General features: G+C 38.5%; 1 protein-coding gene across 3 annotated transcripts in view; it reads right to left on the bottom strand.

The window, feature by feature from the left end:
* The window catches only part of ENPP3 (ectonucleotide pyrophosphatase/phosphodiesterase 3), a 69,631-nt gene that overhangs the window by 13,576 nt on the left and 42,729 nt on the right, over positions 1 to 13,326 (bottom strand). For all 3 annotated transcript variants that reach the window (XM_045544371.1, XM_045544372.1, XM_045544373.1), the window contains 5 exons: positions 7,533 to 7,599; positions 5,779 to 5,866; positions 4,189 to 4,367; positions 2,535 to 2,586; positions 891 to 1,045 (listed from right to left, as the gene is read on the bottom strand). In XM_045544371.1, coding sequence (XP_045400327.1) covers positions 891 to 1,045; positions 2,535 to 2,586; positions 4,189 to 4,367; positions 5,779 to 5,866; positions 7,533 to 7,599 — 541 coding nt within the window. The remainder of the gene's footprint in view (positions 1 to 890; positions 1,046 to 2,534; positions 2,587 to 4,188; positions 4,368 to 5,778; positions 5,867 to 7,532; positions 7,600 to 13,326) is intronic.

Raw genomic sequence — 13,326 nt, 5'->3', positions numbered from 1 at the left:
TTTATTAGCTATTCTGGATCCTAATTACTATTCTGGACACTCATCATTTGTTACTTATATGCAATGCAAATATATTGCACCATCCATAACTTTGTCATTTTGTCACATGTTAATGTTCATATAATCAAATTAATCAATGTTCTCTGTATTTTTCTTGTTGCTATTCTTCTGTCCTAAGAAATCCTTCTCTATCCCAAGGTCATAAGGATATGCACAAAGGCAAACATGGATTTGTTATTAATATTTAGGTCTATTAATCAACCAGTAATTTAATTTTGTGTGTGGTACAAGGTAGGGATCTAATATTCTCTTCCTGTTGGGTAGTCAATTGTAGCACCATTTAGTGGAAGGGTATTTGCCAGATAGTCAAGAGGGAAGAGGATTTAAATGAATGGATTCCCAAGCTCAGTCTAGAAAGATCTGTGACGTAACACATCTGTCCATGTAAGTCTAGCCTGACTTATTAGAGTGCTAGATCCTTCCGAAAAGGATTACCTTTTATTCACATTGTGTTCCTTGAGCCAACCACAGCACATAGCAGATAGTAAAGTATGTATTACAAAATCAGATAAATACAAATATAATCTAGTTACCTTCACCTCCTAGGTGCACGCACCATATACTTGGGGAATACCAAATGAATAACGTGCCTCTGCACTTCCTGTTGTTTCTGTTTGAAAAGTTCTTTTCTACCTGCCTTACCAATTGGCCAATCAGTCTGTAAACATTTTCTACTTTCTCCAGACAAAACCCACACAGCACCTAGAAAAATCTTTATGTAATATCTGGGACATTGTCTTTCAAGCTACAGGAGGTCAGTGAGCTCCCTTTGGGATTACAGGATTACGAATTTCTCCAGCCTGCAGGGCTCAGCGGACTCTGCAACTCACCAGCGCGGGTAGCGTATACGAGCTCCACATGGGCATCTTCATAGCTCTGCCAAATCCACTGACATATTCCTTATGGTAAAGAAGACAGTGGTCCACGTTCTTCTGAACAACCCTGGGCCTCCCAAATGGCAAATTTACTTTTACTGTTGCTGTTACTAAAATTAAAATAACATAAAATAAAGAGATTTGTGAAATCAGCAAATGCTTCTATGCATATAACAATTACCACTCACCTATGGCTTATTACGGGGTCAGGTATTTTAACAAATGCTTATCATCTTTAACGTCTTTTAATTCTTACAGTAACCCTATGAGGTCGGTGTTGTTTTTCCACTTTTCAGATTACAAAACGAAGGCTTAGAGAAGTACCTTGGCCAAGCAAGAGGCTAAGCAAGGATCTGAAGCCTGCTCTCTCTGGCTCCTTATGTTTTATAGCTCACAGGACATATTTGAAGAGATAAAACCTCAACATCAAAAGCACATACTTGATAACTAAGATGACCTACGTTAGTAATTGTCACAGGAAAGATACTGGAATTTTATAAAAGTATGCCTGCTATGGTCTGAATGGTTATATCCCCCCCAAATCCATATGCTTAAATCCTAACCCCCAAGGTGATGGTGTTAGGAGGCCGGGCCTTGGAGAGGTGATTGGGTCATGATGAGTGGGATTAGTGCTTTTATAAAAGACACCCCATAGAAACCCGCACCCCTTCTGTCATGTGAACTTAAAGTGAGAAGGCCGTTTATGAGAAAGCAGGCCCTCACCAGAAACCGATACTGCTGGAACCTTGACCTTGGACTTCTCAGACTCCTGAACTATGAGAAATAAATTTCTGTTGTTTGTAAACCACCCAGACTATGGTATTTTGTTATAGCAGCCAGAATGGACTAAAACAACATCCTAATGTATCTATTTATTTTTATTTGTATGCTTTTATAACTTAGAAATCTATCAATTGTTGATAGTTTAAAAACCTGCAGGCTATTCATGCCACAAATAATACTCGGTAGATTATAAGAAGATTATCAAGACAACCAACACATTCACTGAACACTTAACTGTAGACCAGGCACATATATTAATTCATGTAATCTTCACAGTGTCTCTATAAAGTAAGTATCCTCATTTTATATACGATGAAACTGAGACATAGTTTAATACAAGAATATGTAAAAGATAATAGGTGATAATATTGCTATAGGACAGGCACTTCTGCAAATTCTTTTCATGTATTAACTTTTTAAATGTTTATAAATACATGAGGTGAGTACAGTTATAGATGAGAACAGTGAGGCACAGAAAGGTTAAGTGATTTGCCCCAGGTTACACAGCCAGGAAGCAGCAGAGGTAGGACTCAGGCAGCTGAGTCTGTTTACATCTAAGACAGGAAACAGGGAACTGCAGATGAGGCAAAACCATTTCAAGGAAGTTGTTATGTTCCTGGAACTAGCCCCGCTTCCCCCTTGCTTACTACTGTTGTTATTAGATCTGTTGTAGGGGTTTTTTCCCTCCTGTGTATTGGCAATAAAATCTTTATGTTCAAGAGCCTCTGTGAGCTTACACTGGAAAATCCCAAATTGCCAATGTTGTGTTTTCTTAGGTCTAAACATCAAAGACTTACATGTTTTCTATTGACTTACTTTCTTCTTGGATGAGATTTAGCATTTGATTCACTTGTTCTAGACGAGCACTCTGCAAGATATTGAGGGGTGGAAGGGGAGGAAGTAAGTCAAAGGAATAACACGTTTTGAAAGGTGATCAAGATTATTTCTGCTGTAATCACATTAAGTGTTTCATTACTGAACAAAGAAGCCAGACTCAGTTGAGTTTAAGTTCTGATTCTGCCCCTACTCAGAAATACAGAGATAATGATGCCCCTTGCATCCCTTTTTTCTGTTTGTGGGAGTATGCAAAGATATACTTGATAATGGGGCAAAGCATCTGACCACAGCTGGAATCAACGCCTGAGTTGGGATGACAACACCACAGTGATTCTCAAGATTGAACATGCATCAAGTCACTTGAGAGTTTTGTTAAGATATGGATTCTTATTCAGTAAACCTGGGTTGGGGCCTGAGATTCTGAATCTCTAGCCAACTCATGAGTGATCTAGATGCTGGTCCTGGGGCCACACTTTGAGTAGCAACGGGCATTCTTTACAGAGAAGAACCCAGGGTTTGGAGTCAGAGAGACCAAGCTTCTGTGACCTTGGACAGTTTACCTAACTTCTCTGAGCTCTCTTTATCTCTAAAATGGGGAATACCTACTTTGTGCTGTTATTATGATTATTTTTTAATGGCTGCTTCATTGAGGTTATCAAGAGTAGCAGGCAGGAAAACCACACTCTTGCTGATATTTGCTATGGATTTGACTTTTATTGACTTTTAGTTTCACTGGACTATTGTGTCTTAAAGCCTCTTTTTGTTGATTATTTATTTCTGTGATATATGTTATTTTAAGGATTAGAGAATGTAAAGTGTTTACCTGTTCCTGATTATAAGGAAAAATTCTTACCTGAGGCAGCAGGTGTTTGTTTAGCTCCACAACTACATTTTGAACTTGACATCAAACATACCTTGACATTAGTTTTAGTTTGATGAACTCCTGATAACTAGGCTTCAAGTTCATTCTGAAATCCCAACCCCACCCAGGTGCTCCGATTTTCACAGGTGGACATGTTTCCTATATTTTGAGCTCCTATTCTGACCCCTTGCCTTGTGGATCCTCCTAGCACTAGAACTAGAACTAGAACTTCACTTTGTTGAGTCTCCTGGGATCTGAAGTCCTACCTGTGAACTCAGTCCAGGGGCTGATCTACTAAAAAGGCCTTACCAGTGTCAACTATCTGTCAGCCAGATTCTCCACTGCTACCGAAAGGAATACCCGATAGCACCTGCACTAGTGGGTGTGTCAAAGAGCAGGTTACAACAGCCTCCCAGTTCTTTGTGCTCTAAATAACCAAGCATGACCACTTGATTCTTCAACTGTAAGAAGAATGCTTTATGAGGGAAATCAAAGAGAGCTCCAAGATCACTATTTCGAATGGTTAAGGACAGTTAACTCACAATGCAATTAACAATTACTTTCCAAATAATGCCTTCCACTTTACAAAGCACATTCACATACTTAATCTTATAATGTATGCATTATAATCTCTCCTTTCCAGATAGGATTCAGAGAAACCACATACGTTTACTAGGTAAATATTCAAGCCAGAACACAAAACTGGTTTTCAGCCACCCTGGTTTAGACTATCATGTCCCCTTCTCATGCATGCATCAAGTTATTACTTACGTCTTGTAGCTGAGGGCATGAACAGTCTAGAGGATCTGTGGGCAAAGGGGCAGTAAAGCCACAAACAGAAGACCTTGACACTTCCTCTGCATGGGACGGCTCGTAAAAAGGCACCTTCAGAAGATGGTTTAAACTACCATGGGTTCCATTGTTTGGCGCTGGTTGAATGCGTAGGAGATCTTTTTTAAAAAAAATATAGAGATGGGAAGATGGGAAATGGGAGATGGGAAAAAACAAACACCTAGTATCTCACTTCCTTTAATAAATTCTGCTGTAATGAGGTCATGTCCTACAGATGCCATTTGTTTTACTGACTTTCTTCCCCATAGTTTCCAGCATCTAGTCTTTCTAAAGAATAGGAGCTAGCTGGGCCCAGCTGCTTGGGAGGCTAAGGCAAGAAAATTGCTTGAGCCCAAGAGTTAGAGGCCAGCCTGGAGACCCCAACCTCTAAAAAAAAAAAATAGGAATAATCACTGGGGATGAACCACAGGAACTTTCATGAAGTGTTTCTGTTCCTTCAGGGTAAAGCTTCATTGCATAAATGACCACTTTGTCCTTGAGCATATCATGGTTTTCTAATATAAAAAGCTATACTCTTAATAAAAATAAGTTTAAAGAAGTCAAATCATTTACAATCTTACTTGTAGTATATTTACTTAATTATATGAAAATTCTGTAAGGATAGATACTTTTTAAAATTAAAATTTTGCTCAATATTTAGAGAACTTTCTCTAATTTTTTTCTATGAAGACAAAACATACAAATATTTTACAAACATAGGCTTTTAAGTGGCTCCAGCTGACTTCCACGTACTAGACCTCTCCTAGGACTGGAGGCCTATCTAGTTCCTTCTAACCAACCCCGCAAAGGGCCAGCAGTCCTGATGGCAAATCCAGTCCTGGGAACTAAGAACGTAAGTGGTTAAGGCTACAACATACCATTTTTAGATGGATATGTTTTGGTCTCTAAGTCACATTCAATTATCAAAATTAAGAGAAATAATTGTGAGCAGGTTTATGCCCAAATTCCTAAAGCTAACAGTGCAATTACAGCTTACTCATTGCCTTGCCTGCGTAAATGATTTGTTAACATAATGGTCCGAGGAAAGCATGTAGGTACAGAGGTAGGTTAGGCTCCCAAAACCCTAAGGTTTAAAAAGCCTTTAAAGTTTTTAACATGGAGTGTAATAACATGTCTTTCTAAATAGGACTTTCTTACCATCCTTTTATGCCAGATGCCTTCTCTCTGTAATTATAAGAAGATACTTGTGTTTTTAGTGTGCTTATCCTGCTTTGAAAAGTTGGAAGTGTTATTTTATTTATCTAAGTTTTATTAAATTGTCATCTAGTAAGCAATTAATAGAAAAGCTTGGTCTCCTGAGTTCTAAAGTTTATTATTACTAGTAAGACAGAAAGAATTCACTCCTATTGCTTAGTAATTCTGAATAATAAATATTTCTTCCTTGTCTTTTTTTACTTTCTGTCTTCTTACTGCAGAGCATCTAGTCTCTGGGATTCAATTTATCACCAATTTCAAATTATGTTTAAAGCTATGCACACTTTGCTGGAGAGTTGATGTAAATATACTTACCACACATTAGGTTATAGACTTCAATATTTTCAAATGGTTCGATTTCAGTCTTCTCTTTAAAACTGGGTCCGTGTGCCAAAAACAGAGCCTGGATTGTAATTATTACTAGATGTCAATGAAACTCAAAAAAGTGACAAATCTGCCTTCTGTAACAACTCTCCTATTTGTATTTGGCCTCTGTGAGGATTTGTTTTCGGATTTACAAATGATTTTCATATCATTTCCATCTCTGATGTTTACCAATCCAACATAATCCATGTTGTGTTTATTCTCCTGTCTCTACCTGCTTCCATAGAAGGTCATACGCCAATAGAGAAAGAGGATATAAGCAATAGTGGACAACCAGTATCGGTATAGTATCTGGACAATATATATTAGAAATTAATAATGTAACATCATGTGTTCTTTTCATATTCCTTTCATATCATTGCTCTAATATGTTAATATATGCCGAAAAATGTTGACATTTCTAAGCATTAAATTTTTGGGAAACTTCCTAACCCACTTATTTCTCCTCTTTCCTTTTGGGATGAAGAGATCTAAATATTTTGATTTATATTTAATTAATTAATGTTAACCTAATTATATTATTTATAACAGATCTAATTGGTTTACATTGTAAACAACTAGAAGAAAAGTATCAAACATAGGTAAGCAGTTCTTTTTTGGTAATGGGGGTATGTATAAATACATAATTTTTTTTTGAGACAGAGTCTCGCTTTGTCACCCTGGGTAGAGTGCAGTGGTGTCATCATAGCTCACTGCAACCTCAAACTCCAGGGCTCAAGGGATCCTCCTGCCTCAGCCTCCCAAGTAGCTGAGACTACAGGCCTATGCCACAACTCCTGGTTAATTTTTCTAATTTTATTAGATATGGAGTCTCACTCTTGCTCAGGCTGGTCTCAAACTCCTGAGCTCAAGCAATTCGCCTGCCTTGGCCTCCCAGACTGCTAGGATTACAGGTGTGAGCCATATGTATATTTTTTTCCCTAAGATAATCATCAAAGAATTGGAGACATAGGTTTTTCTTGCAGTAATTAATTTAATTATCAAAGAGTACCCTAATTAATAGAAAAGCTCTGTCTCCAGAGATTTTTCAAATATTTACAAAGAGATATAGCTCACCATGACAATGCTAAGAAGCAGTATAGTCATAAAGACCCTAACACATGTTTTTTATATTTGGAAAATAGTGTGTGTGTGTGTGTGTGTGTGTGTGTGTGTTATGAATGAAGACGATCAGGTTGCAAAAATCATAAAGCTTTACCTATGGGAGAATATCAGCTGCATTTTACTCATGGACTCAGATACACTCCCAACTTCGAGCCTTTGCACTGGCTGTTTCTTTAAAGGAATTAGCCTTTAAATTTTTGAGCGACACTTGTCCCTCAAAAATTTAAAGGCTAATTCCTTTACTTTCTTCGACTCTATGCTCCAGTGTCATCTCTAAGACTCCGACTCTTTCCACCTTATTTGAAGTTACATACTGCTGCCAGGGTGCCCCAAAATACTCCTAATCTCCCCTTTACCTTGCTCTACTTTTTATTTATTTCCTATAACAGTTATCACCTAACATACCAAATAATATACTCTTTTGTTACACCTACTGTCTTTATGCCCCTCTTAGAAAGAAAGCTTCATGAGGGCAGGGATCTTAATCTGTGTTGTTCACAGATGTATTCAAGAGCCTTGAACACTGCCTGTCATAAAGTAAGTGCTCAATAATTACCTGTTTATAAAAAGCAATACATTACCTCCATGCTCTTAAACTCATTGTTATAACCATGGTTGCCTCCTCCACAGTATGAACTTGTGCTACTCCTATAAAGAAAAATATTATTACACACCAATCAATATACTGATGTGAGACCTTATTATAATAGCTTTAATGGATTTTGATGTAGCCTCTGCTTTTATATAGGAAAATTTTTCTGCCAACAGCAGCTTAAATATGTTTATTTTCATGCTCAAATTCATAAGCATAAAGGAAAAAGCAGAATAGTAAGAGAGAAGAAGGGAAAATTCCAGGGTCTATAAATAGAATTCAAAAGTCTTTTGACTCTCAGATATTGAAAAAAGGATAGTAACAAAGGCACAGATTAAAAGAAAAGAATTTGTTTTCAAGCTCACCTGTACCTTTCGTCAGGGCGAGTTAATGATAACACAGTTATGTGTCACTTCATGGTTGGACTATGTTCTGAGAAATGGGTCATTAGGCGATGTCATTGTGCAAACATCATAGAGTGTGTTTATGCAAACCGAGCTGGTCCAGCTTACCACACACCAAGGCTACACGGCATAGCCTATTGCCCCTAGGCTACGACCTGAACAGCACGTTACTGTACTGAATACTGTGGACGACTGGAACACAATTGTCTGTCTAAATGTATCTAAACATAGAAAAGGTACAGTAAAAATATGGTATTATAATCTTATGGGACCACCATTTTTATAAATGCACCATTGTTAACCAAAATGTCACTATGCAGCACATGACTGTACTTGGCAAGGAGCAGTTTGAGAATCTGAGTTTCAGATTCAGAGTTTATTTTTAGCTTTTGGGATTTTCAGCCATAGGCTGTGATTGTATTATTTGAATAACTTTTCAAATTTAATTAATTTAATTTTTTTTGCCTACCTTTTCATATTTTAATCTTTGAATTGAGCAGTGTTTGCCATTTTACACATAGTTGGTTTTTATACTTGGAAAAAAATTGGGGTAAATAAACCTAGATCTTTTAAAGCAGCAATGTTTTATTGGGTCAAATTTGGTCTCTGAAGGAAACAAAAGACTCCTATTTCCAAAAGTCAGCCTTAAAAGGTTTCTCTCATTTGCTTCCCCAACCCTCACCTTCTACCCCTGGGGCAAATATACACACACAAACACACACAGGGTTTCTGTTTGTTTTTACATGGGTGGCTCAATTAAGAGCAGGACAGTAATCTAGTGTCTTAAAAAGTCAACATTAAAAAAATTCATAACTGACTCTCAGTTTAAATAGAAAATAAAAATAAATCACAAATCAAAAAATAAATCACAACTTTGACCAGGCCACACTCAACTCTACCCAACAGAGGGAAGAAAAGAGAAGCTAACCTGGAATGAGCAAAGCAAGAGGGGTCCTATTTTATAAGGGGTTTAAACTCAATTCCCCTAAGGAAATTTTTTGTCCTTTGTTAATTCCATTAAAATTGTTAGTATAGGGTCAAACTTGGGCCTAAAAATATTTTTTAGGCCAGGCACAGTGGCTCATACCTGTAATCCGAGCACTCTGGGAGACTGAGGGAGGAGGATTGCTTGAGACCAGGAGTTCAAGATCAGCCTGAGAAAGAGTGAGACCCTGTCTCTACAAAAAATAGAAAAATTAGCCAGGCATGGTGGTGCACGCCTGTAGTCCCAGCTACTCAGGAGGCTGAGGCAGGAGGATTGATTGAGCCCAGGAATTTGAGGTTGCAGTGAGCTGTGGTAATGTCACTGCACTCTAGCCGGGATGACAAAAGGAGACTGTCTCAAAAAAAAATTTTATTTTTGTTCTTATTGCATGGATATTTTTGGTTTCCCAAGATTACCAAAATTATTTGGTTAGAGATAATGAACTTTTAAATTCTATGTGGAAAGCTACAGTGTTCATTAATGAAAAAAAGAACAAGGTTTTTTGAACCAAGTCTTTAGTCTTTGTAAAATTTTTTAATATTTCCATCTCCTAACCCAGGTTAATTAAAAAACAGTGATAAACATTGCAAAATTTCACTCAGAACCAATAGATTTAAATATTTTTTGTAAAAGCTTTATTTTCTATTGTTTTCAAAGTGAAACCTTTGGAAATTGGCTCACGTTCCTGCCTTCCAACTATTAATTTGGCTCCGGAAATTACATATGGAAATATGGTAGCTGGCATTTGGAAAAGATGAGTTGATTTTATCTGTCGTAATTGAGCTCAATTTCCAAGTCCCATATGAAATCTTTTGGAACAAGTTCTCTATTATCTTCTCCATGTCTAATTAATACAGTTGAAATCAAGGCTTGGTTTCTCTGCCACAGTAACAGCACAGGTGGGAGATGAATGAGACTTCTCTCCTGATGCTCTATCACGTGCCAAGTCCTAGCTTCCTCTGCAGTACATTTCTTATTTGTCTTTTCCCTCCTTTCCACTTCTATCGCCACTGTTCTAAACTGGATCCTCATTACCTCTGACCTGATTAACCATCCTGCCTTTAGAACTTTTTGAATCTTCCCTCATAACACACACACACACACACACACGCACGCACGCACGCACGCACGCACGCACGCACCTAATCTTATTTAACACTATTTTTCACTGCTGCAAATAGAAAAACACATGTTCTAATGAGAACGAATGTGGGTCAGAATATAATGAACCAGGGCTTAGCACTATCCTGGAAAATCTAGGTCATAAGTTAACCATAATACTTTCCTGGAGATGCACTACGTAGTGATTTTCACCATCCCCGTTGCTCCACAGGCTCCAGGGCTGTCGTAAGGCTGAGGAATGGGTCACTACCTCGCTTTCTAACAGGCCTTCTGCTTCTCCCCAGATCCTCCTCCATGTAGCAGCTAGATGGAACTCTCCAAAATGCAAATCTCACTATAGTCACTCAAGCCGCCTTTTGACTACCAATGGACTCCTACTTTCTTCAAGATCAAAATCATACTCCTTAGTCATAACATACCAGGTCCTTCATGCAGACAGCGGCTTCCTCCACTCAGTGCTCCAGCAATACAGAACCTCTAGCAGTTGCTAGACTCTAGTTCTTCTCTCTGGAAACCTGCCTCCTTCTCTCTACTCTTCCTTGCCCCAGAGATGCTGCTGGTTTAGAAAAAGGTGCCCAGCTGCTCTGGGCAGATTATTTAGAGAAACAAGCACCTCTTGAAGGACATAGTCTAGCAGAGCTCAGGGTTTGGCACGCAGATGTCACTTTTGGCAAAGAAAAGGGGTCCCTTTCCTCCTGCCAACACAGCCCCCATCAGGGCTTGGGGAACTGGCAGGGATTGGATTTCCACTCCCATTCACCTTCTTGGCTGGCTGCCTCCGAACAATGCACAGACTGCACTGGGCAGACCTACTACGTGGTGACATGTAGCCTGCCCCATCCCAAGTCTTCAAACCCCAGATCAGAATTCACCCCTGCTGGGAAGCATTCTCTGATGTTCCTGGACATCCACACCTGGGTGTATAATCTTCCTTTTACTTCTTTGAACCTTGTACTTGGTTAGAGTGCAGCAGTTAGCATGTGATTATGACTGTTTTCTTCCTTCCCACTGGGCGAAGATCCCTAGGGTAGGGTCTTTGTTATCTCTAGTTCTTAGAGAAGTGCCTGGGATGTATTTGTCAGTTGTTTATTCCAAAATAAAAAGCTAATATTCATGTTCTTTAAAAATCCAGTTTAACAATACTGTGACTATGCTTTTGAAACATTGGATTTCCCCAAATTAGTAAAATCCAACATTTCCCTTTTAGGGAAAATAAGGATGATGATGAAAATAGATTATTCGAACTATTGAGATTTGCTACAATTGTGAAAAATGGGTCTAATCTAGTTACCAAATAATGCACATTATTACTAATGATAATATACTTTCACTTAGAAAATAGGTAGCCTGAGACTCATGGTTTAAGTGTTGGAGAAAAGAGTGAACCCAGATGCCTCACTTGTTCTTGTTAAGGCTGTACTCAAAATTTCCTTTGATGTAGGTTAGTTTATTTTGTATATTAATGGCAAGAGAATGATAAAACTAGGCTAATCTTGTGCTACAGAGAAGAAAAATGAAGCCCTAAGTTATTAATTTTTGCACGTTCCCATGACTAACTGGGTAAAGAGCCAGGCTGTGAACTCTCAGCCTGCAGCTTTTTTACATCTCACTACTGGTTGTTTAAAAGGATAACAATCTCATCAACTTGAGTATTAGTGCCTGATACCCACAGGTATTCTGGTGGCCAGACTCTCACTTTATAACCCTTTCTTATTCCGCATGAGTGGTCTGACTTCTTACATCCCATAGTTCTAACAGTGAATATTTGGAGAACATAAACCCATTTGGGCAAATATTTATTTATATATTACATACCTAAATTACCAACAATCTTATGTATTTAATATCGGTAAAGCTTAATTTTAGTCACATATTTGAGAGAAATACTTTTAGAGAATGTCCTGAGCCACAGGGCAGCCACTGATCTATACAAAGGGCTAAGAAACTCGGATCCCGAGGAGACAGGCCAGTGCCATCTAGTGACCCAGTGTGGAACTGCACACTCTCTAGCCCATTGGGGGTTCCCAGTTGTCTTGTAGAATAGGCCAGTTCCTTATCCTGCACATGTGTGTACTGGAGCTGAGCCCAACTCCCTTGTCTTCTTTCGTCTCCTCTTTCTCTGTCAAACATATCTTTCAGCCACTGTATTGCCATTGTCATTGTATCCCCTGGCATTACGTTCATACGTATAAGATAGGCCAGAAAATACCATATGATCTGGATATTGTTCATATCCACTTACACATGTGGAAAAGTACTGGAATGAAATACAAAAATAGGAACCATTCGTTTAGCTACGAGAAAGTGTATATTTATTTGTTTGCTGACTTACTATCCTTTGTCTCCACTACAGTACATGCCCCAACAGGGCAGGAATCAGGTTTGTATCCCAAACGCCTGGAACAGGGCCTGGCACACACATAGCAAGTATTCAATAAAATTTTGTTGAATTAATGAATTAATTGGTTATTTGGGATGGAATGATTCACAATAGTTTTTTGTTTTTTGTTTTTTTTTTTGAGACAGAGTCTCACTCTGTTGCCCTGGTTGGAGTGAGTGCCGTGGCATCATCCTAGCTCACAGCAACCTCAAACTCCTGGGCTCAAGCGATCCTCCTGCCTCAGCCTCCCGAGTAGCTGGGACTACAGGCATGTGCCACCATGCCCGGCTAATTTTTTCTATATATATTTTTAGCTGTCCATATAATTTCTTTCTATTTTTAGTAGAGACAGGGGTCTCGCTCTTGCTCAGGCTGGTCTCGAACTCCTGAGCTCAAACAATCCGCCCGCCTCGGCCTCCCAGAGTGCTAGGATTACAGGCGTGAGTCACCGCACCCGGCCCAGGATGGTTTTTATTTTTTCTACTTTACATTTTGCAAATACTCAATGATCAACATGAATTACAATTATAAATAGAAGTAAGAAATAAATGCTACAACAAATTTATTAGCTCAGCTGTACAGCCATAAAAGTGCTCTTTCGTAAAAATCTTGAAGCTGACAAAGATCTTAAAGAGCTGTCTAATTAATCACTCACTACCAGCCTAGACAACTGCCCTCTGCTGGACATTACAGTGGGGGGTAATGTATTGATGCTAACAATCTCTAGGACAGTGGCTGGAACAATCTCAGCCTTCTTCCTTATTCTCATCTGTATTGTGAAGACTAGGATGCTACGATCAGCAATCTAATAACAATAACTTGCAATACAAAAGTGCTAAAAAGCATTTAAAAGATCAATAAAATGTCAATGCTCAGGAAAATATACAATGAT

The sequence above is a fragment of the Lemur catta genome, chromosome 2, assembly GCF_020740605.2.
Source record: "Lemur catta isolate mLemCat1 chromosome 2, mLemCat1.pri, whole genome shotgun sequence".
Classification (NCBI taxonomy): domain Eukaryota; kingdom Metazoa; phylum Chordata; class Mammalia; order Primates; family Lemuridae; genus Lemur; species Lemur catta.
The sequence above is the reverse complement of the archived record's forward strand: the minus strand, read 5'-3'. Positions and strand labels throughout refer to the sequence as shown.